This window comes from Tasmannia lanceolata, unplaced genomic scaffold, assembly GCF_043159265.1.
Source record: "Tasmannia lanceolata isolate RefF3 unplaced genomic scaffold, GAP_Taslan_0.1 ptg000044l, whole genome shotgun sequence".
Classification (NCBI taxonomy): Eukaryota; Viridiplantae; Streptophyta; class Magnoliopsida; order Canellales; family Winteraceae; genus Tasmannia; species Tasmannia lanceolata.
In genome coordinates, this window is record NW_027518721.1 from 21,029,404 (window position 1) to 21,054,141 (window position 24,738).

Here is a 24,738-nt window from a genome sequence, read left to right on the forward strand (position 1 = left end):
TTTCGCGAATCAAATCTCTCTCTCTCTCTCTCTCTCTCTCTCTCTCTCTATGTCCCTTGTTGCCGTAATCTCGTAATCTCTTCTCTCCCACATATCCATTCAAACCCCAAATCTTTCCTTTCTCCTTTGAATTCATTTGGGAAGAAATCTTCTTCCAAATCCCTTTTGGCCTTCCACCCAAATCCCAAATCTCAACTCCAAATGCCTTTATTCTTTTTTATTCTATATTTGTTGGCTTGTATAGCCTTTGTCTCTTGTCCAAGGTGCACCCCGAGTGTTTGTTGAAATGTCTCAAAGGGGTTTTGTGCTTTGAAAGTCTTCTTTTCATTTCAAGTTGAAGGCCATCGGCCTCAACTTGAGGGAGAGTGTTGTCTTGTATTGTTTCTTGTGGTTTTCTTATTTTTGCTATGATTTGTGGACATGGACACGAGTATCGCATGTCGACACGGACACGAGTGTCGGACACGGCAAACCCCTAAACTTTAGAAACGGGGACACGGCTAAAATAGAAAGTATATGTAATCATGATTTGTGCATATGGATTCGTGTGTCTAGTTTTGACATGGATACGAGTTGTCTAAATGAGATAAACACAATATTCAATAAAAAACAGACTGTCACACTTGACATGGTACAAAAACATGTCCACACACCCACATTAAGTATAATACTTCGAACAATACAAGTAAAAGTGTCCAAAGGAGTGTCGACACGTGTGGACACGCGTGTCGTGTCGGACACGGCAGGACACATGAGTCGGCAATAAATTCGAAGTGTAAGCCAAATCATAATATTTTTGTCTTGTGTTCATCTCTTTGTTTTCTCTTTCTTTCTTGGCTTTCATGGTCTTTGGTTTGTTCTTCAAGGCGCACACTAAGTGTTCGATACAATGTTCAAGGGAGGTGTGGTCCCTTGTTTGTCTTCGTTTCGCTGCAAGTTGAAGGTATTCGGCCTTCAACTTGAGGGAGAGTGTTATCATGTAGTTCTTTTTTTGTTGCCTGAGGGGGAGTGTTGTTATGCTTCCTTTATGTTTTTTGTTGGGTGTTCTCCCTGTTCAGTCTTGTTGTCTTCTCTTTGCATGGTTCGTTGTTTCGTCTCTTTGTGTTCTTGGCTTTATGCGTTATCTTGTTTCCGAGCGATAGTTTCCCCATCGTTGGTCGGCTTTCTTCAGGCGACGATTTCCCTGTCGACCTTCTTTCTGGGCAATGGTGTCCCCATCGTTGGTCGGCTCTCTTCAGATAACAATATTCATGCCGTCGACCTTGTCTCTAGATGATGTTTTCCCCATCGTTGGTTGGTTAGCTTTACCCCTTTTCTTCTTCTCTCCAGGCGACGATTTTCCCGTCGACCTTGTCTCCAATGGTTTCCCTATCAGTGGTTATCTTCTATTGGCGTTGTGCTACTTAGCTGCTATTCCCGCTCGTGGTGCTTCACCGTTACTCGTGTGCGCACCTTTGGGGCGCCCTTTTTGCTCGCTAGGTCGTTGTCAGTTCCCTATCGAGGTGCCTCCGTTCAATCCTTCGTAGTTCCAGAATTATTTGCCGGGTTCTCATTCACAAGGAGACCTTGCTCTGCTCGCTCTCGCCGTAGTGCTACTTCAGGGGGAGCGGCTCTTTTTGGTGGTCGTTGATCTCACTGTTGTACTCATGTGGTCGATGTTATCTTTTATCATGCTTTCATTATGTATTGATCACACCAGCTTGAGGAGTGCTTGGTAGATATGTGTATGAGATTATGTACTTTCTGTTATTTTTAGTTGTTGGTGTAGTTTTCTTTGTACCAAGCTGGAGTTCCATAGCATATACACTCCAGCTTGAGGGGGAGTGTTGAGTTGTGTGTTAGGGTAATTTAGTAGTCATTAGTTGTAAAAGTAGGGGTATTGTAGTCATTGTACATTGTTGCCCTATTTGGGATCTATATATACATCATATACATGAGGAAATACCTAGTGGAGACTCTATATCTCCATTCCTTTTCTTCTTCCTATCTTCTAACCCTACCTCCATTTCTAACAATATTGACTGCAACACTCTTACTTTTCAATAGAAAACCATTACAGATTTGAAAAAAGCCTAGAAATCTGTTTCTTTGCTTGATTACAGACCTAAACCTGACCTAGAATTAACCCTTTTCCTACTATTCATAACCCAGCCCTTCTTAGACAAACCTGTAACACCCCAGTACCCTTACAATTTAATTTTGTGCTCTGTAATTCTTTTTACATCATTTATTTATCCTAGCAGTTCATGCATAAAGCCTGTAATTGCCCAGATCCATTATTAATACCTCATTAACTAATCTACGCATACCCTAAGCAACTCAGAACCTATTACATCCTATTATAAGCCTGTTATTGCCCCTTTATTCCTTACCAGTCCACATTGCTATGATTTACAGTCCTTAATGATCCCACAACAATCCCTTAAATTCCTTAATTCATATTTATTTCCATTGCCCCCATTAATTTTCAGAATTTTCTTAAAATTCTGAAATACCCCTTTCCATGAATCATTGTCTGGAAATGATGAGATTGCATTAGGACATGCCAATAATTATCATTGCTGCTTTTACTTGTAAACCATAACTAGAATCATTCATATGGCATAAATTCCTTAAAATGCTTTTATGTAATATTTTTTGGTAGTTTTGCTTTCTGAATAATTACTTTATTCTTCCAGTGAAGCTAATGGAAGGAATGCCAATAAAGTAGTTCTTTACGAGGATGCAGCAAAGAAACAGCTTCAAGAGTTCATTGCTGCTCTTCGTGGTACCCAGTCGATGGTCCAAGCATGTTCTTCTCTTGGGGGCATATTGGTCAGTGTTGAATCTAGCCTACTCCATCTGTTATTGACGCCCGGTATGATATATTTTCTTGTTGTGTGACAAATGCGGCATGATTTGTTATTCTTATATAGTCAAGTTCAATTTTGTTTCTTATGTACTTATAAATGGAAAATGGTGCAGGCAAGGGCCTTCCTGACATCTATTCAGTTTTGAAGCATTTTGAGGATGCTTTTGATTGGGTAGAAGCTAATCATTCTGGCCGTATTGTACCTCATGAAGGAGTCGATATTGAATATGATTGTTCCTGTAAAGCAGTGATGGATATTGAATCCAGTCTGGAGAAACACCTGGAGGAGCAGCGTAAAGTTCTTAGAGATAAATCAGTAAGTCCCTAGGCAAAACATGCAGTGACTTCTTTCTTAAAGTCTCAACTTTCTTGCTACATGTCATTGACAAGCAGATAATTAACTTCTCGATGGGGTTCTCTTTCATAGATCAAGTATGTTTCCATTGGGAAAGAGACGCATCTTCTGGAAATACCTGAGAATTTGAGTGGAAGTGTTCCTCAGGACTATGAATTACGATCATCGAAAAAGGTATACATTATCTCTGGTGATTTCATTAAATTGCCTGCTTATAAAAGTAACTGGACATTATGCTTATTGATAAAGGAAACTAGGAAAGGATGTGTAGACTTGTTTTACTTCTAATATTGTAGATACCTTGAAGACGTCTTCTGGCGAATTTGGTGATACAGAAATGCATGGAACCAACATGCCAGTTATGATTATGAAATTGATGATATATGCTTTCAACAAATTTAAGAAAAAGACTAAATAGCATTGTGAACTTTATGGAAAATAATCAGTTGAACTTTTTACATATGTTGGGATAGATGAACGGCGCGACTATAATTAACAATTACTTGTCGTCTCTGCAGCAGACCTTAAGTTTATAAATTTTATTTCAAGGGGTTATCTTTTGGCATATGCAGGGATTTTTCAGGTACTGGACACCAGAAATTAAGAAATTTTTAGCAGAACTTTCTCAAGCAGAATCTGAGAAGGAATCTAAATTGAAAAGTATTATTCTAAGGTTAATTGAGCGTTTTTGTGAGCATCATATCAAGTGGAGGCAGTTAGTTTCTGTGACTGCAGGTATTTCATCGTCTCTGCTAAATCATGCACTGGACATTTCACATTTACAACTATTGATTGTCTGCATAATGTTAAAAGTGTGGCACATATTACACAATCACACCATAACCAAGCCCCCAAAGCCACTATACACATGCGTCCAATTAATAAGGCATTATTATGTATGTGCATCCAATCTTCTCTGATAGAACCATCCAAACATTTTTAGGGCATTTCAAAAGCTAAATGTTTATTTTTTATGCATTGAAGTGCCCTAATTTCCTAAGTTTGTCAAACTCAACATCTTCATGGGAAGACACATTCCACCGAATGACACTAGCTTTCACTGAAAATTTTATGCTGAAATTATGTGCATAACTGCATACTGGTACTGTTTTGGCGTCTGCACTTGCCTGCCTGAAATAGGTCTCATGGGCCCCTTTGTTGTTTACCTTACCTTGTGTGCAATTCTTTTTATGATAGCACAGGATGGTTCTTTTGAGGTTTGATTATGTTTAACTTTAGAATCTACTCTCATACAGCGTATGGAAGAAAAAATAGGAGAGAGGGGGGGTGCTGGGGTTGGGGGAGAGGGACAGAAGTCTAACCCCATGTCATATTGCTTTTATATATTTTGAGTTGTAATAACTTACAGCAAATGCCATTGGAACCATCTATGATGGCCTCTATCTTAATAACATGAAATAGACTGGCTTTGACTAAAAAGAAATTGCAGCAGATGCCATTAGAGCCATCTATGACTAAAACTTTGGTAGGTTCCTCATGCTTGTGGTGATCCTCCTAGGTATGTTTTTCTCTCTCTAAAGGATAGCGAATTGTATTGAAGTCTCCCCTTACAATCCACGGTCTGTTCCAATTGTTGTGGATTTGCTTCAATACCTCCCAGGAAAGATTCCTCATTCGAGCTCTAGCTGGACCATAAATGGCAGACAACTTCTATTCCATGGGAGTACCTACTGTCTCCCCAATAGCCTCTACGGTTGAAGATAGTGAGGTCTCTCTCCTCTCCGGTTCCTTTATTTGGAGCTTATTTTCCCTCCATATAACAATGATTCCTCTTGCAGTCCCTCTAGACTCTGTTAACTTACCAATTTCTCCAATAGCTTAAGCTCTTGGAGAAAGGCGTTATTTATCTTTTATACTTTAACACTCCCCCACATGTGTGGCCCACTTGGCAAACACGTGGCACATGTGGTCCCACTTTGGGCTGACCATTGCATGTGGATTTTTGCTATCCGGGAGGTATGAACTTGAGACCTTTGGCTTTGATACCATGTTAACTAACCAACTTCTCCAAAAGCTTAAGCTGTTGGAGAAAGGCGTTATTTATCTTTTATACTTTAACAGACTCCAATGCAGCCCAGCCTCTATTCCTTCTGCCCCCGACTTTGTTAATTAGCTTCTTGTCAGCTGATTGTATCCTTGATTCCAGGATTGCTACCATATCAGGTTTCCTGCATTGTATCAAGCCGCTCTCCAATCAGTCCCATACCCTGTCAAAATAAAGAAATGGACTCCTTTTCCATAGGGGAGAACCATATCATATAGCTTTAATGTCAACTGCTTCTCTGATCTCAGCCCCCTATTGTTCCAAAACATGATCTTCATTGTCAACGGTTTGGTGATGATTCCCCAATGCCAAAATTCATACCTGGTTTCTAAGCTCCCTGAGGCCCTTTACCTTGCCCTTCTTGACCCGCGCTTCGCCTTTATCCGGCGCTTCCATGGCTTTCCCAATTTCCCCGGTGGAGCCTTCGTTCTCTTCGAACATGATTCCCAATTCTTTCCACATATCCAGAACTGATTCCTTTTTTTACTTTTGTTGAACTTCTTCCCCAGATGACTTCGAATCTCCCTCTTGCCTTCTCAATCGCTCGCCGCAAATCAGCTTCTAGTGTGTCAAATTCAGGTCCATCCCGCCCACCACTATCTGAAATTTCACCCGATGACAGGCGTCGTACCACTAGACGGGACCTGCCTTTCTACAATTGATGCTTCAATTCTATCTGGCACGGGTTCATGCTTGCCCCCGTCTTTTGGTTTTTGCATCCTTTGCTAGAGATACTCAAAGCTACCTCCCTCTCATCTTCATGTATGGACAACATCTTCCTTCTTTTCCTCTCCACTTGAAACAAATCCCTCTCTTCCCTTCCTCTTTACAGCTCTCTCCCCCGTTACATGCAGAAAGCTGCTTCGCTTCTTTGATAGCTGGCTGGCAAAAAATGCCAGGATGATATCGAGATCATTCACCGACTTCGTGGGGAGGGACTTGTTCATCACCTTGACTGCAATCTCCTCAATATCGAAACAGAGAAGAAGGGTCTTAGTTTTTGGGTGTGGGGAGGAGAACTTGTTCCCGCTGCGAAGGACCTCATCAAAGATCTTTTTCTGTTCCGCTGAGGAAGAGTCCCCCTTTTTAGAGCTTCGACTTTTCCATCGATTTCTATATCCCATATCTGGTGCGCACGGCTCGAGGTTTGATTTGAGATTCAAATTCCTTTCTATTTTATCAGCCACAAGATATGGAAAATTTTCTTTCTCGCCACAATTTTCCCCATTAGAGGAAAAACCTACCGCTTTCTTCTCTGTAACTGACTAACTGGTGAAGTGGGACGCACCATCTGCTTTCCTTTTTGCTCCATGTTTGCACTTTCTGCTTTCCTTTTTTCCTCGTAAAGATCCTAATTTGTTTTGATGTTCATGGTTGGTTCATCAACTCCGCGCGCGAGGTGTTGGTCAGCGCATCTGTTTTGGAGAGATGGGTCTAGTAAACTCCCCTTGGATGTGGCGAACAAACATGAATGGCTAAAAAGCGATAGGAAGATCTGGTTCGGTAAAAAAATAGAGAATTAAAAGGAGCTCACTCATCAATCAGGGAAGCCATAAGCGAAGCAAAGGACTCTTCCTTCGACAAAATTTGGACGAATCTCCTCACCGCTAATTTGCCCAAATAGGGGGAGATGCCGTCCCTTTTTCCTTTGTAAATGAAGTAGTGGGACCCACTTTCTGCTTCCCATTTGGCATCACGGTTACACCCCATGTTTCTCCCTTTACATGACACGGGGGAAAATCCGAGGTGCCCCTATGCTTGACGATCAACGGCTGGTAATTCGTCTTCTTTTTCCCGTCCAAAGACGAAGGCACGACACTGTCATTGCTAGATACTGGGCTTCTATTCAACTCCCATGATTTCTTCATCACAACCAGAATTTTCGAGCCCTCACCGATGTTTCCACATTCCAGCCGTTGCCCGATCGCCGGATCTTCGGTGCTTTTCTGAGAGATGGACTCCTATGATAAAAACTCTCCTTTTGTCTTTTGTTCATCAATGGCAACCACTACATATTTTTTCTTCTCTACCTTTAACAGTAATGACCACCACCCTGACATCCATTGGGGCATGAACACTTTGTCTCTTGCGAACTCCAAACTTCCTCCAGGGTCTAGTCCAACTCCACTTCCAAAATAGAACCAAGGGTGCTCGCCAAGCATTCCACCATTGATCAAGCCTAATCATGGAGGGGGATTCCGTAGAGCCTTATCCACCTCGCCGTACCTCCTGATCAATGACTGGAGTTCCAGCTTTCTTTCTTCAATAACCACTCTCCTCCAGCACTCCCTCCCATTCTCAAAACACAAGATGCTTTATTTTCTGATTCAAAACAAAATAATACTTCTCTTCTCCCTAACCTTCTAGGTTTCTGAAGATCATGCATGCCCCAAAACCACTGCGCCCATGCATGGAGCTGTTCGATGGTCCAATGCTTCCATTTAATCGTTCTAATCAAGCAAGTTTTTAGATTCACCCTTCTTTTCTCTACTTCTATGCCTGATATTGCACCCACTGCCTGGCCCCCTCCTCGATGGTTGCCGATCCTTTCAACCAATGTTTAAATTTCCTCGAAATTTTCTCGAAATGACCAAAATGTTTCCATTTCCATCCCCACCGAAATGAAATCTTCATGATTTCCTTTTACGCCATTATTTCCACGAAATTTTAACCGAAATTTCCAAAATTCGACCAAAATTTCTGAAATTCAGCTGACATTTCTAAAATTCGACCAAAAATCCTGAAATTCGACCGAAATTCTTGAAATTCGGCCGAAATGGTTAGAACCACAAAAGGTGGAAATTTTTTATTATTTGCCTTTGATTTTATTAATGTAGAAAATGATATTTGGTAGGAAACATCATTGAACAGCACAACAAAGTAATCGTGTCTTATGCATGGGATGCTAGATCAGCATTGGACCAATAATCCCTGATAACTCTATGTGGTATTGACATAGAGTTGGGGTCCTTAGAGGGAAGACTGGTCTTGTACATTCTTATGCTTCAGTACATTGTACTTTATTGAATTTTATGTTCCAAACATGTGCGACAACACATGTGTCAGTAGTTGTTCAATGTGATTAAGCCATTATGGATGGCTTTCTTACTTATGTGATAGTTTCTAAGTACGTATTTGTGCTTATTCGAGCATTTCCCAAAGTTTCATCTTAAAATTTCATCATTTGCATATGGTTTTTTAAAAGATTTAAAAATTTCATCATTTGCATATGTTCTCATACGTTTCCATGATTTTACAAAATTCTACCGAAACCAAAAAAAATCCATTTCCATGCTGACCAAACTCGAAATAGAAATCGAAATTTGAAACCTTGCTTTCAACGGCCATGAAGAAAAAGGATGAAATCCTGTGTTTTTGTCATCCTCCTGCTTGGGCATGTCTTCTTTCTCTACCTCGCACCATTTGCATCTGAATCCTCTTCTAAAGTTCTGATACCCACAGGATCTACATAGCCAGTCACCTGGTAGTATCTCTAATCTGCACACTGGTGGTATTGGATTAGTTTTGCTTTTCATCGCCTTCTGTTCCCATATTCCTTCCGGTATCTTTGGAAGACCACTCTCTAGGGCATTTTTTGGTGGCTGTGGGTTAAACCGGTTCAGGCTGTGTCCTTTTCCGATTAGTATTAGGCTCCTTCTGCAACAATCTCTATGAATCTCGAGGGCCTCCTATGCATCCTTTACAATGCATCCTCCATCCAGAATGTCCTTGTATACCCCTTTCAGAGCTTCTATCTTGTAGCCACATCTACATTCGCCCAAACCTAATTCATCTCCAAGCATCAACAAATCTTCCCCTCTCTGTCATGACTTCTTGCAATTTTGTTAAAGGAATTACACTGAAACTCTAATATGAATCTAATGTGAACTATGTAACTCCTAACAGGTTTTAATGACAAGCGTCCAGTAAATTCTCTTCCTTTAGCCTCTGAATCATTGATTATAACAAACCATTTTTGGGGTTCAAAGTTGGACATGAACAGTTAGCTAGAACTGATATTGTTGGTTCACTTACTAAGATTTTCAATATATTATGTAGTATTTTTTTTTTCCACTTCTAGTTCTGCTTGTGCTTTTTTCTGTTTTTTGAAGGACATCTCGTCCTTTTACATTCTGTTCTTTCTGCTTCAATGCAAATATCTGTTCTAAAAAAAATTCTGTAAGGCTATGTAATTTTCTGACTAGATTCGGCTAATCTATGGTGCAGAGTTAGATGTTTTGATAAGTTTTGCAGTTGCAAGTAAATCCTATGAAGGTTCAACGTGCCGCCCAGCTATCAGAGACTTATCCTGTTCGAGTGACACTGTACCAAGTTTGTCTGCTACAAAGTTGGGACATCCTATTCTTAGAAGTGATGCTTTAAGTAAGTGTTCTTTCGTCCCCAATGATGTTCAAATTGGAGGTGCTGGACATGCTAGCTTCATCCTTCTCACTGGTCCCAACATGGGTGGCAAATCAACTCTTCTTCGCCAAATTTGCCTCTCTGTGATATTGGCGCAGGTAAATTGTTTTCTTGTGATGTGTGACAACTCCATCTTTGCTGCATCTCTCTTCATTTAAGTCCTTTTTTATCCAGGTTGGTGCAGATGTTCCTGCAGAAAGCTTTTTGCTATCACCTGTTGACCAGATATTTGTCCGAATGGGTGCTCAAGACCATATCATGGCTGGTCAAAGTACATTCCTGACAGAACTTTCAGAGACTGCAGCCATGCTGGTGAGTTATATAAGTTCCCCCACTCGGTTCTTTTAACACGTCAATAACTTGATTTTTAATGCTGTTTAACAAATTTTATCAATTGTTTAATGCAGTTTTCTGCTACCAGCAATTCACTGGTGGCATTAGATGAACTTGGACGTGGGACATCAACTTCAGATGGACAAGCTATTGCGTGAGTGCCAGTCTGAGAGATCTGGAGAGCTTTCCTTTTTTAATATATAACATGGGTCCGCGATTTCCTTCAGTTTAGAGTTATCCATTACTCGTTATGCAGACCCTTTTAACTTCTCTTTATTTCTTATTCTTGGCAGGCAATCAGTTCTAGAACATATGGTCCACAAAATACAATGTCGGGGCATATTTTCCACTCACTATCACCGCTTGGCTATGGAATATGAAAATGATCGTAAGGTATGACAATTTTCTCTTCACTAATGCCTAGCATCTATATTAATGTTTTTCAGGACTTGAGATAACTGTACTTTGCCACATCTGCAGGTTGCACTATGCCATATGGCATGCCATGTCGGGAAAGGAGTGGGAGGCGTAGAAGAAGTTGCATTCCTTTATAGGTTGACACTTGGTGCATGTCCGAAAAGCTATGGTGTTAATGTTGCACGTTTGGCAGGTATATTTTGTTTGTTGCTGTTTTCTCACTTGTTTCCTTGGGGAGTGAAAGTTTTACTCTGGAATATTTTACGAACTTGATGCATGCAAAATCAATTTGGAACACACCCTATCTATATAAAGGCCTTCCAAATGAATGCTTTGGATCACCCCAAAAAATGTGGGACCCATGTGTTTGTGGCACTCTAGCTTATGTAAGCTATATGAGCTCAAGCTCACGAACAGTTTTCCCAATATATATATATATATATATATAAATATATATGAGAAAAGTGTAGCTACACATACGTGTAGCTAACTTAGCTACACCGACGGCTTAAAATACAGTGGGCCCCACATTGTTTGGGTGATGCAAACCAGTCATTTGATGGGCCCTCACATAGATAGGGTGTGACCAAAAAATCAGCTCCATAGGATCATCCCAACCCTACAATTTGTGGAGGCAAAAATGGACGTGTAAAAACCTTCACAAATCGGTCCATTTTTGCCTCCATAGTTTGAAGGGTTGGGATGATCCAATAGAGCTGATTTTTTTAGCACACCCTATCAATGTGAGGGCCTATCAAATGAATGGTTCGGATCACCCAAACAATGTGGGCCCACTGTAGTTTAAGCCGTCGGTGTAGCTAAGTTAGCTACACGTATGTATAGCTTCACTTAACTCTATATATATATATATATATATATATATATATATATATATATATATATATATATATATATGAGAGAGAGGAAAGTGTTTCTGCTAACGTTAGCATAAAACAAGGGTGGGGCCACATTGTTGGGGTGATCCTAAGCAGTCATTTGAAAGGCCCCATCATGGATGGGGTGTGTACCAAAAATCAGCTTCATAGGATGTTCATTTGTGGGGGTGAAAATGGACAGATACTGTTTGTCCATTAATCTGCCCATCTTTTCACCCTACAAATGGGCACCCTAAGATGATCCAATGGAGCTGATTTTTGGTGGACACCCTATCCTTGAAAGGGCCTTCCAAATGAATGCTTTGGATTCCCCCAACAATGTGAGCCCAACCATGTTTAAGCTAACGTTAGCAGAAACACTTTCCACATACATACATATATATATATATATATATATATATATATATATATATATATATATATATATATATATATATGTGTGTGTGTGTGTGAGAAAAGGGTTATATATATATATATATATATATATATATATATATATATATATATATATATATGTGTGTGTGAGAAAAGGGTTCCTGCGGTCGAGAGCAGATAAGGGGGCGGGGGGTGGCGCAGATAAGCTTATTTGTGCTCGAGTGCAGAAACAGGGTGGGCCACATTTGGGGGGGGATCCAAAGCATTCATTTGATGGGCCCTTTCATAGATAGGGTGTCCACAAAAAATCAGCCCCATAGGATCATCCCAACCCTACGATTTGTGGAGGTAAAATGGACGTGTATAAACCTTCACAAATTTGTCCATTTTTTGCCTCCACGGTTTGAAGGGTTAGGATGATCCTATGAAGCTGATTTTTTGGGCACACCCTATCTATGTGAAGGCCCATCAAATGAATGCTTTGGATCACCCAAACAATGTGGGCCCCCACTGTATTTTAAGCTAGTGTGTAGATAACTTATCTACACTTGTGTGTTGAAACCGTTCTCTCTCTCTCTCTCTCTCTCTCTCTCTCTATATATATATATATATATATATATATATATATATATATATATATATAGAGAGAGAGAGAGAGAGAGAGAGAGAGATATTTGAATGGTAAGAAGATATCATTAAAACAACTATTTCAAAACAAACAAAAAAACAACAACAAATAGAAGGAATGCCAGGACGAACTTGGCCAATATTTGTATAAAGCTGCTTGATTGCATATCTCTGTTTGTCCATTACAAATTCAATAAATTGGTTTATATTAAAATCCATTATTATTTTTTTAAAGATGACAAATTTCATTAATCTTCAAATAGCATTTGGGACCAGGAGTCCCATCCTGCAATTACAAAATATTAAGGTGAATTAGCACGGGCATACCCGAAGGCAATTCAAAAGTAACCAGAATAGATTACAAAAAGATCAACTATTCATTTCATCTATTATACTGCCCATATGTCTTGAACTTTACATAATTCTAATCTGCACATAATCCTTTCCTCTATTCGTTTGTCTATTCCTTTCCCCAAACCTTTCGCCTGTACCTTTTTTGGACTACACATAATTCTAGTTTTCCTAAGTAAGTACTTCTTGAGATTATAGGAAGCCGGAGTTCCTGAAGACTTACCAATGCTACAAGATTCTGAAACCACCAGGCGTGCAACCTGAAATCTAAGGGAATCCAGACTTGAGAAACAACAGATCTAGGGAATCCAGACTAGATAACCTTAGCAAAAGAACGAATCTCTCAAGCTTTTGCTATTGGAAATCAAAAACTTATGGATAACAACTAGTAATCACATTGCTTTTAGACAATATATACCTTGAATGATTCTGGAGGGAATTACTCACTACCATCCTACAACCCAAATCCTGTAGTTTCAACCAGAGCCACCAATCTAAAACAATACTGCATTACCTCCTCAGACACTTCATTAAAATCCATTATTATAACTTCCTACTAATCATGTTCGGAAATCCAGGGCTTCCCAGTTCTGTACTTGTGAAAGCTGCGATGAAATCAGGTGAGTTCGAGGCAATATATGGTGAGCACAGGCATGGATCTGAAGGGGACACTTTTTGTCATGTTAGGGAAGATGGAATTGTAGTTATCCAAGAGATACTTCGATTTGTGGTAGAAGCAAGCTGCCATGAAACTTCAGAGGTTGTGGGTTCGACACTGCTGAGTGAACTTCAGCAGAGAGCTAGTCTGATTCTGCAGGGGAACTGAATCACTGGTTGTCACAGGGAACAATATTTTGGTAATTTATCTGCATGCCACGGGTTTTGTTTGAGGAACTCCATTTATATATCCGAGGGTTCTGTTTGAGGAACTCCTTTTAGGTATCCGAGGGTTCTTCCCACAAGTGTAAGCTGCAGAGTTGATGCTAATTTTGCCATTAAAGCACAGCTCAGTTACAGTGCCCTCCAATGGTGTAAATAGCAGGTGGAGGTGAAGTGACAGTGGGTCAATTGGAGGCTGATATATGGCGTGAACGAGGACGATGGGTTGAACATGTGCACGTCGTGTTAGATTGAGAAGTCCATCTGATGGAATATAGGGTTGGCCAAATCTGCTCATTCCCACCAAAACAGAGGCTTTTTGTTACAGGTTGCTAGAATTGCAGTTTTTTACTGAAGGGAAAGGGGGAAGACAGTGTTCTGTTATAATGCTTATAAACTAGTCATATTTATAAACTACTCCAGCACAAGGCTTTGTATCTACTTAGAAGGGAGAGTGTTCTGGGTGTAATGCTTTGTATGTATTGGAAAATGCTTTGTTTGTGCCCTTCTCCAGTTTTTTAAAGGTGACAACCATTTTATTAAGTAAAATGATACCAATACAACCATGTTTTAATAATTGCACAAACCTAGCTTGTGTTTTCCTTTTTAATTGACTTGTAAAAGCATTTTGGGAACTGTATTGAACCTTGACAGCTATTTAAATAAAAAAAGATGGGTTAGTGCAAATATCAAAACATGGTTGTGTTGAGATATCATTTCCCTTTATTTCAAAATCTCCATCCATGACAAAGCTAATGCCTGGAGCTCATAAAGACATACAGCAAATAGGGTTGCATCTCGGGTCGGGCGGGTTGGGTTTTCTAGAAACCTACATTACCCGAGAAATTATCTCGGGTCAGGTCTAGTTTTCTTTGAGAAAACCTTAGATTCATAAACCTGACCCTATGGGCTGCACATCACCATCATGTTTGACTTTTCAGCCGTTATTAATGCATGATGGTGATATGTAGCCAATAGGAGAGCCCTTTCACCTCTTTTTTACAAGGGCTCCCTTCAGTCTAGAATTCCTCTTTCAAAGAGTGTACAAAAATAACAAATCCACACCAAAAATTTCTTAATTTTATATCATCAAGTGCATACACACAAGAAAGAAACTATTTTTTCACATCATAAACATGATCAGCACAATGAAAACAATTATATCAATATATTAGAAAATTATTTGCCATGTTATTCAAGAGATTTTTAAGAAAGTCAGTACACCTATAAGAGTCGGGTCAGGTTTCGGGTTGTTTTTTTTTTTTCTTTGGACCCTACACGACCCAAGATTGAGTCAGGTTTTTAAACCTCAAACCCTACCCGACCCAAGTCCCATGATTTCTAAACCTGACCCAGGTTATTTCCGGGTCGGGTCAAGCTGCAACCCTAACAGCAAAGTACATAATCCTATACCAATAATGTCCTAAACAATACAAAACCGGTTAATAAGATTCGGTGTCAGTGATCATACAGAATAGATCAATGGTAGCACAAAACCAGAGTAGTCTAATCTTGTAAACTGTAACTTACAGAATACAAAATGAGTAGTCTGAGGGAAGATGACATTCTTTATTTCTTTAGAAGTTTTCTCCAAAAGAATTCCCTGAACTGCATGGAGAAAACCAATGGTCCCTTTTCTGAAAGACCCTTATTGCCATATGGAGATTGACAAGATGAGCTAAACCATTGATTTAATTAACTTCGATCTTAAAGATGAGGCATCCGTGTGACCAAGGTTTTAAATTTCGGTCCTCACCGAAACCAAAATTTTAGCCGAAATCCCGAAATTCAGTAGTAGTGCTCGAAATGTTGTTTTCTTGGGCCGAATTGTAAAGGAATAAAAAATTAATATTTTATAAAGAAATTTCACCGAGATTTCCGAAATTTGGTAAATTATGGCAATTTTGGTTTCAGAACGTTTCGGTCCTCACTGAAGTCCAAAATTTTGGATTTCGGACGAAATTTAAAACCTTGCATGTGACCACGAACAGTCGAACATGTAGATGGATCACTTCATGAGGATCCACCAAGTCAAAGGGTTAGATCATTAAGTTCTCAATCTTGATCTATACCTCAAATTAATTTAATAATTATTTTTTACTCAATCGATTCTCAAAAGGGCAACGATATATTTTTCTGTCTTGTGGAATTCTCTATTTTTTAATCTTAATTTTGTCTCTCATTTTTTCAAGCGTTTGTGCAGAATAAAGGGTGAGAATTTGAGTCATCACTTTCCAAATCTAACTTTTCTCAGTATGGTTATTGACTTGAATAATACAAATGATGCTGATATATTTTTTTGCTGTCTCGCTAGAGGATGGCCCCTGTTTGTAAAAGATTACCTTACATGCAAGTGAATAAAAAATTCTCTAATGGATGCTAGTTTAGGTAATTGAATTGATTATAAACATTGACATTTACTCTATCTCTAAGTGTGATTCTCCAGAATGTTATAATTTGGAAGAATGGCTGAGTTAAATTATTGGAAGAAATTGAATCCCTTTTATTGAATGAGGCATCACCTTGTCACAGCTCGGATACACTTCTTTCATTTCAACATTACAAGCGATTTGGGGATTTTGGAATTCTTGCTCATGAATGGATCAGTGCTCAAGGAGATGTGTATTGCTTACAATAAGCATTGTGAAAGATGGATAAAGAGTACAAAGAAATTGTTACCTCAACTAAGGGCTTATTCTCATACTCTAGTAATATTCACATGTAGATTTGACAGAATTGCTTGCTCTTGCAATCCCAATCTTTCTATTCGATTAAAATAACAGCAGTCTTATTTGATCCCACTCTTTATTCAATAACCTCTGTTTCTGGATTTTGTGGGGTGACTAATTAGGATCCATTCCAATCTCATTTTCCACATTAACCTCTGTTTCTGGTTTTTTTGGGGGTGTAGTGAATCTTGCAATCTTCCCAACCCCTATCAAGTCCTTCCCAACACATGAAATTTGTTTGCTTTGGATTGCGATCTCTGGCAGAAATGTCAATGATAGGTGAGCAGAGGAGAGAAAGAGAGAAGAGGGAGTATCAAAAGGGCGAGATGGCAGAGGGTTGTGTTGGGGGTTCCACGCAAAAGCAATTAATCCCTCATTGGAAAAGTGGATGGAAATGGATGGGCTTATAAGGACTTGGGCACCCTCCGCTTGATGGCTAGCTTTTGTTGGTGAGTCTACCCGGGTCCCAACAATTGGTATTAGAGCCGAGGCGTGGTAACCCCAGTATGCCCTCATGGACAGTGAAATTCCCTCAGGCAAGATCTTGGTAACCCTGGTGTGCCTCCAAGGATGGTGAAATTCCACATGGGGTTATTAAGATAAAAAGATATTACTATCAAGAGAATAAAGCACCAACCCTATCCCTCCTAGATATAATATCTAAAGGGATTGGAGAATACAAAGAATCCCGTATGATCCAAAATCACATACATGCCCCCTGTGGAGCATGGTTGATGCTTGATCATCTAGTCCACATCTGGCTTAAACTATCTTTACAACCATCCATATCCGTTAATCTTCATTTCCAGTATTACCAGTCTTCAAACCCGTACGGATGTGACTCTTTGGCTTAAAGTCATGGGTATGCTCCCCATTGAAGCGGGGTGCATCTTTAGGGAATTGTCTCGTCCTAAAAATTGGGGTGGGGATACCCTATGTCATCCAAAAAAATAATATTACCAGTAGTCTTGTTTCATTGTTGAAGCCAGCTAGTACAACTGTACAAGACTACTCTAACATTGACAGTAAATTACCCAGAGATTGGTGGATTCGAGCCACTTCATTAACTAGATGATAATCAGAATAACTCAGAAAGACTAGAAAAGTGAATTTAACTTGCCAAGGACTACAATGCCAGAAGTTCAGCTTTCCTGAACCACAAGGCAAATATATATGTCACCTAAATGGATATAGAGAAGTTTAAACAACCATAAAGTGCAGATTAGAAACAACATCCAAACCAACAGTATTCCATTTCATGAGAAACACAATCAAATGGGTCCTACAGAAAGTAATCTGACTTTCCAACATAGTAACTTGCCATAGAACTTGAAAAGACATGTAGCGAGAAATTCAGCTTATTTATTTCTTTGCTTTAGTGGCACCCCTGCGAAGAAAAAAGCAAATCAAGTAATTAGAAGCTGGTCAAAACCGAAGAAACAAAAAGGAAACAATGTCTAATAATTACTCTGTAGGTTGTGATGCGGGTGCTGGTGCTCTCTCTCCAGGTCCCTGTTACATATCCAAGACAAACTTGATGTCAATACATGCAATTCATCAAATAGTATGCAATGATGATTTCACACGGCTAGTGTGAATTTGTGCCGTCTAATCATTCAGAAGTTTTATCGGTCTTAGTCTAATTTTTTTTTTTAAATTGACAAATATATTCATACTAGCAAAATTTACAATGGGGACCAGTAGTCCCACCAGATTTACATAGTATGAATTGCCTAGGAGCATTCTCCTTGGCCCAAAAGAAAAGCCCATTACCCCGCATACTACTCCTTACATTACCCAAGCCTTCATTGTAACGAATCCAACAAAAAAGCCCTATTGTGGGGCCCACAAAGTCAGAACCGTGACCTGCCACGTCACACAGATTTCACCACATTCCGAATTCGATTTTCAAAAATCCCGCTAGAAGGCCAAGAGCTATTGTGTGCCCCTAGTCTTAGTCTAATTGTATCATCAAGAATACAAGCATGCTCTTGTAGTAGTCTCTAATAAAAAGGAATAATCTGTGATGAAAAAGGATTGATTGAAAGAAAAAAAGAAACGCCGTAGAAGCAAGCATAAACTTACCTGAGCCAATCGCTCTTCCCTTCGTGCAACCTTCCTTTCACGGCTGGCCTTGCTCTTGGCTCTCTTGGCCTCGAACTGGTCAGACAGAGTCTTCTCCCTAGCCTTCTCTGCTTTCGACTTGTGGATGCTCTCCATCAGCACACGCTTGTTCTTGAATACATTACCCTTAACCTTCATGTACATGTCATGGTACATGTGCTTGTCAATCTTCTTCGACTCTCTGTATTTGCGCAACAAGCGCCTCAGGACCCTCATCCTCCTCATCCACAGCACCTTTGTCGGAAGCCTAGCCTCCCTAGTACCCTTACGTTTACCATATCCCGAGTGCCTTCCTTTCCTCTTTGCCTCCATAGCTCGACGAGCCCTAGAACGCGAGTGGATCTTCATCGGCTTCTTGATAATGAACCCATCTTTAACAAGTTTTCTTATGTTTTGCCCTGCATGCCACACACCAAAGAATGTCACACAGTAAAAGAGAAATAAAAAACAAGAATGAAAGTAGTGCCAAAGAAGTTCACCCAAGGAAGTGCACCAAAAAATGTAATGCATTCTTCATATAGTTTCTTCTGACAGAGAACATAGCTGACATGGAAAATGGTATTGACAAGCTATGTTGATATACTTTCTCTTTCAGGAATCAGGTGAGCAATGCCAAGGATTAGCCATATGCAACACCACTAAGTTCAACCAATTTTGGCACGATGATTATTTAATATGATGTAGAGTTTAGTCTCTATGAAAATATTTAACAAAGTTCGCCTAGAAAAATAGTAAAAAAATGAACGTAAACCATTACAGGTTGCTTCCAGTTCATGAAGAATCTTAAACCCTGCAACTAAAGGTGCACAGAATTTCAAAAGTACATGTGGAATGTCAAGTGACCAAATAGGTTGAACAAACCAGATGCTCCAAGAACATACTAGATCTCCCAAAATAATGGTAGGATCGAGTCATCCCTCATTCATCAAAATGCCCAACAGTAAAGAATACGAAATAAAAATGTGAAATTGGAGGAATTTACATAAGAAATGCATAGAACCATAACTGTGGAGTTGGAACCCTGTGTCTACTTTATTTCCTTAAAGTCAATGAAGAAAGAAAATGCATAACACATCAGTGCAATAATATGCTGATTATGACTTACAGAATCCAGTTGATATACTCTAGCCTCAATATCAATTAGAGAATATCCTACTTTCAAGAGTACAGTCAATACAATTTCCTTCTAAGTTTCAACTAGTGCAGGGATAACATCATTGACTACCTTACATCAGAAAATAATAATTAAAAATAATAAAGTTAGAAGCAAAAGAATAAAAAAGATACATCAAAACCATTCAAAAAAAAAAGATACATCAAATATCCCTAATGCATTCACTTATACTGGATATCTACGTTACATTTCATTAGGACGACGCCAGTATCATGATGATACTTTTTTATGGTGCAGTACATATATCATCCCAAGGTTGCGTGACATGAATTTCGCTTCATGCTTTGGCAAGGACACTCTATTTCATCCATTTAAGGGCCACAAATTGTAGGCTTATAATGTCTGATGGGAGAGTATTTAGGTGCATGGTCCGTCCATAGAAGGCGTAGCAAATAAATTATTTGGATCCATGCACAAGTGGCCCTCACTTGTACTACTGACCACCCATGCCCAACGATTATATAACAGCTTTTGAGTAATCTATCAAGTTTTTCCAAATATTTAAAAAAAAAATTAAAAAGAAAAAGAAAAAGAAGTGTTTCCAAATATCGGATCAACATTAACCCTATGTGAGACAAATATCCATTACTATATTCTGATGGACATTCCATCCATTAAAGCACAAAATCAGCCCAACATTTTAATCTACTCAGTACCAAAGCAACTGTTCGAAAAACAAATAAGAAAATGAATTGGCCAAACAGATTTTCCTCATCACGCAAGAAAACCTAACATTACTGTTAAGCACTTAATATAACATATGCGCCACTCAAGAATACCCAATATTACTGTTAAGCAGTTAGTCTAACGACTCCAACATATCCACCAAACAAGAGGGGAGGAGAATTGTATTCTCATGGCATGAAGTAACAATAGTTATTGACAATCTATAAAATAAGATCAGAGGTTGTTGAAAGCAAGGGATGTTTATTATAATTTAATATCATAAATGTTATATTATTATAGCATAATTCAAACCATTCAAAATATATATAGCATAGCTCAATGTATCGGCCGATACAATATAAACAACCTGTATTTTGTATCAATATTTGCTGAAACTCGTGAGTATCAGCCGTATAGAGCTGATTCAGTGCCTTATTGACTACAGCATTGCATCGGAATTGAATATTAAAAACTTTGGGTTGCATAAAAACGAAAGCCAGGGTCATTTTCGTTTATTCGACTATTTTCAGCTGTAATTTTCTTGGATTAAGGGTCATCATTTTTATCAACATCTACTCAAATTGAGCAGCAAAAAAAAATGAATGGAAAGCCAAATCAACAGATCCAAAGTGGATCGACGAATTTGGGGATTCTCTTTTTACAATAAATGATCGAACATTCCCTTTTTGTAGGGGATTAGTTATAAATCATCAACCACGTGCACGATCACCAATTGAATATGCATGTATTTGATTTGATTCGGTGAGATTAGAAGATTATTTGTGGATAATTTCATTTCTTTATTTTTTTTTACTTATTAATTATTGTCTTTTTCCTATTCTCCTATATTTGAATGTATGCTCTACATGTGTTTTAGGGCTAGAACATGAACTTGTGCATTTCTTTAGTCATTATATTTTTAGTTATTTTGTTCTCATTTTTTATTTTTCATGTTTGTTTTGCATTCCTCATTCAATGTGTAGTATTAACTTCAATGGAAGTCGGTGCCATTTTTTTGTTAATTTATTACCATTTTCAGCATTGTTTGTCTTTTTGTTATTTTTTAAAATATATATTCCTTTTTTATTGATATATGACATTATTTTCCCAAGCACTATGTACACATTTGTGCTTGCTTATTTTTCTTTTGATGCAGTCCTCATAACAAAAAAACTTGGCTCAAGTGGGCTGTGTCACATCACTTTTCTTTGTTTTTTTCATTATTTTTCACTGTTTTCTATTTTATCTAATTCTTTTTCACTTGTTCTTAAACATTGATATGGATAACAAAATATCCCAAAAATCATTAAAATGAAATCAAACAGAAATCTGTGGTGGAACTGGAGACTATATTTATTGGACCCTGTGACAAAATTGCTAAATGTGTGTGTGTGTAATTGTGGTTCCCCAAATATCAAGAACCTACAGCAATGAATAGATGGACTTACTGGAATTTGCCATCGAAATATCACTGGTTTCATTTGGATCAAGCCAAACCTTGCCCTTGCCACACTTCAGGACACTAGAGGCTAGGCGTTTTTGCAACTTCAGGGACACCATTGTTGAAGCTAGTAGCCTCTGCAAAGGCACAAATTCCATAATAACATTAGCAACTAGCCTAATAAAAAAAGATAAATCCATGAAGTTTATTGAAAATAACAAAGAAAAGCTAAATTTTCCAGCGTAAATAAAAAAAATTAACCGAAGCACATAACCTTCAGAAATGACAAACAAAGCCATATTATTAATAAGATGTGTAGAACGTTAAATGTAGAGAATCCAAATCCTTATCTTTCAAGGGTAAAATGAAGGTCATGATATTCGAAGAAAATAGTTATAGAAAGAGAAGAAAAACAAGATGTATACCTTTTTACAACTAACAAATTTTAACTAAAAGAATAAAACAAAGTGCAGAAAGATACAAAATCACAGTAGGGGAAACATTTTCATGCAAAGAAATAACCTCCAAATCCTAATTTACATTGTTCAACGTCTTCTACGTAGTGTATAGTATTTACACAGTTTCTTATAACCATATATTTATCTGGAAAGGTTTTTCTTATGCTTTTATTTGATAATATTTATATGGATAGATCATACAGCAAATGTCACTTGCGAGAGAATCCGCAGAATAAAAGATTTGGACCAAAAAGCAAATTTTGTACTGACAGTGCCAACCCAAAAGAAATGCTATAACAAATCCAGGATGTGAAAACATCAAGGGAAGTTTGAATATATATAAGTTTAGACAGATCCAATCATGTTATTCCTGTTAAGATGTTGTCTTAGCTTAGCCCTATACATTTTTAGCTCCACTGCAACAGCAAGTGTTGAATATAAGTGAGTAAAAGGTTTCTAAATAAATAAATAGGAAAGATCACGGGGACAAATATCGTTGAACCGATGCTTAAAAACCCATGATTTGTCTCAGATGTATGTATGTCCAAACCATAGTTGCCAGAAACTCCTTGGGCGGGTGTGAAACTCGTTTCCCCTAAAACGCGTTTCTCGCGGTTGTGAAACTCGTTTCCCCTAAAATGAGGGAAACACATTTCGGAAACGTTTCCAAAATATGATACAAATTTGGAGAAAATGTTTCTGAAACACATGGGAAACATATGTAAAACTTATGTAAATAATGTGCAAATGCGTGATAAACGTATGCAACACTCGTAGAAAACACATATGAAACGAGTAGGAAACATGCGAGGAACTTACGAAAATCATTTTGGAAAAAACACATAATTTCCTAAGACGTTTCTCGTACGATTTTCTATTGTTTCTCGTTTCTCGTTTCCCCAGTATTTTTTTTCATGCTCTTCCCGTTTCTGTTTCACGTTTCATTTCCCGAATTCGTTTCCCACCCTGGTAACTATGGTCCAAACTGTAAATCTGAGATTAGGGTATGTGAATGCACTCTAAAAAGACATCTACTGAACTTAAATCGCAATTTTCTGTACACCAAACGCAGCACAAAACATCACAACGATTTCAAAGGACTTACAATTACAATTGTTACACTATAAATCTACTCTGATTAATCAAAGAGAGGATTTATGCAAAAAGGGTAGAAAAATGAATGGTACAGTCGTACAGAGGCTAAAACCCTAGATTCAGAGCAGAAGATATAAGAGTAGATCCAGGAAAATTAAAAAATTAACAGCATTTCTATGCATAGATTTTACGTTAGATCTAAAGAATGAAAAACTAGGGTTTTTAATTTTTACTCACCAGCAACAGAGTTGAGGTTTAGGGTTTCAGAAGAGAAAAGAGGGGGGTTTTGAGAATGGAAATGGAGTTTTATAATGCGTGTGTCTGTATGAGATTTCAGACACTAATCTTTCTTTTACGAAAATACCCTTATATTTGTATGAAATTACGAAAGAAATTATATGATGCGTGGCCGTATAAACCTGTATTTCCCAAAAGTACGGTACGGCCCGCACCATAGGATGATCCAAACCATCCATTTGATGGGCCGCAGCGTGAATAGTAGTCACTCATTAGATCAGAGGGTAGGGATCATCCTGTGGAAATAATTTTTTGGTGCAACCTATTTACGGGTTGGCCCATCAAATGGACGGTTTAGATCATTCTATGGTGTCGGCCCTACCATATTTTTTGGAAAATATGGTTTTATACAGCCATGTATCAAAATCTCTCTCTCTCTCTCTCTCTCTCTCTCTCTCTCCACCTATGATCATCACCATGAAGGCATTCTCGCACAAGTGGCCCTGATGTTAAAAAATAGAGTGGGGACCACCTTTTTCAAAGATCTAAACCATATGTAATTACTCCGTACCACGAAAATCATCACCATTGGATGATCTACCTCTTCAATCGATAAAGGTTTCTATATTCAGTAGTTTATCTTAAGAGTAGAGGGTTAGGATCATCCAGTGGAGCTGATTTTTGGGCACAGTCTGGTAACATTAAGGCCCAACAACTAAATGGTTTCGATCTTAAAACAAGGTGATTTCATTGTATTTTTCGAAATATATGCTCGCTTATGAACACACGCAATGTATGTTGTAGCCCCCACCTCACCTATGTGCATGCATCATATAATGCGTGTTTTTTTGAAAATTCAATGGGCTACTTCGTTCGAAGATCCAAACCGTTCATTTGTTGAGCTTCAACGTAAATAGGTAGTGCCTGGAAAATCATCTCGATTATCCTAACCCTCCGATCTAATACAGACGACACCGAATATGAATCTCCACGGTTTGAAGAGTTGGAATCTTCATACGGAGATGTTTTTGGGGCAAGGAAGATGTAATTTTGGGCAACGTCTATTTACGTTGGGTTGCAATAACTGAAAGGTTCGGATCTTCGAACAAAGTAAGACCTAGTGATTGTTTTTTTTTAAATCCTTTTTATGGGGTCCGCCTTTTTCAAGATCAAAGCCATTCATAGCTGGTCCCTGTTGAGAGAGAGAGAGAGGTGGGAGAGAATAATGGGTGTGAGAATAAGT

At 38.5% G+C, this 24,738-nt stretch overlaps 2 protein-coding genes across 2 annotated transcripts in view; one reads left to right on the top strand and one right to left on the bottom strand.

Moving 5' to 3' along the window:
- Positions 1–14,076, top strand: part of MSH6 (MUTS homolog 6) — a 31,696-nt gene extending 17,620 nt beyond the window's left edge. Inside the window, exons 12-21 of the mRNA XM_077374331.1 lie at positions 2,679–2,857; positions 2,965–3,167; positions 3,279–3,380; positions 3,779–3,941; positions 9,499–9,791; positions 9,868–10,005; positions 10,101–10,180; positions 10,320–10,419; positions 10,507–10,636; positions 13,271–14,076. Of these exons, the coding sequence (XP_077230446.1) occupies positions 2,679–2,857; positions 2,965–3,167; positions 3,279–3,380; positions 3,779–3,941; positions 9,499–9,791; positions 9,868–10,005; positions 10,101–10,180; positions 10,320–10,419; positions 10,507–10,636; positions 13,271–13,518 (1,636 nt within the window). The 3' untranslated portion in view covers positions 13,519–14,076. The remainder of the gene's footprint in view (positions 1–2,678; positions 2,858–2,964; positions 3,168–3,278; positions 3,381–3,778; positions 3,942–9,498; positions 9,792–9,867; positions 10,006–10,100; positions 10,181–10,319; positions 10,420–10,506; positions 10,637–13,270) is intronic.
- Positions 14,077–17,395: 3,319 nt separating this feature from the next.
- LOC143863641 (large ribosomal subunit protein eL19y-like) lies at positions 17,396–23,601 on the bottom strand. Its single transcript, XM_077374365.1, has 5 exons — positions 23,496–23,601; positions 21,713–21,842; positions 18,386–18,822; positions 17,769–17,812; positions 17,396–17,687 (listed from the first exon to the last, which is right to left on the bottom strand). Exons 2-5 carry the CDS (start codon positions 21,822–21,824, stop codon positions 17,663–17,665), a joined length of 618 nt encoding a protein of 205 aa, XP_077230480.1. The 5' UTR covers positions 21,825–21,842; positions 23,496–23,601; the 3' UTR covers positions 17,396–17,662.
- Between the last annotated feature and the right edge of the window lie 1,137 nt (positions 23,602–24,738).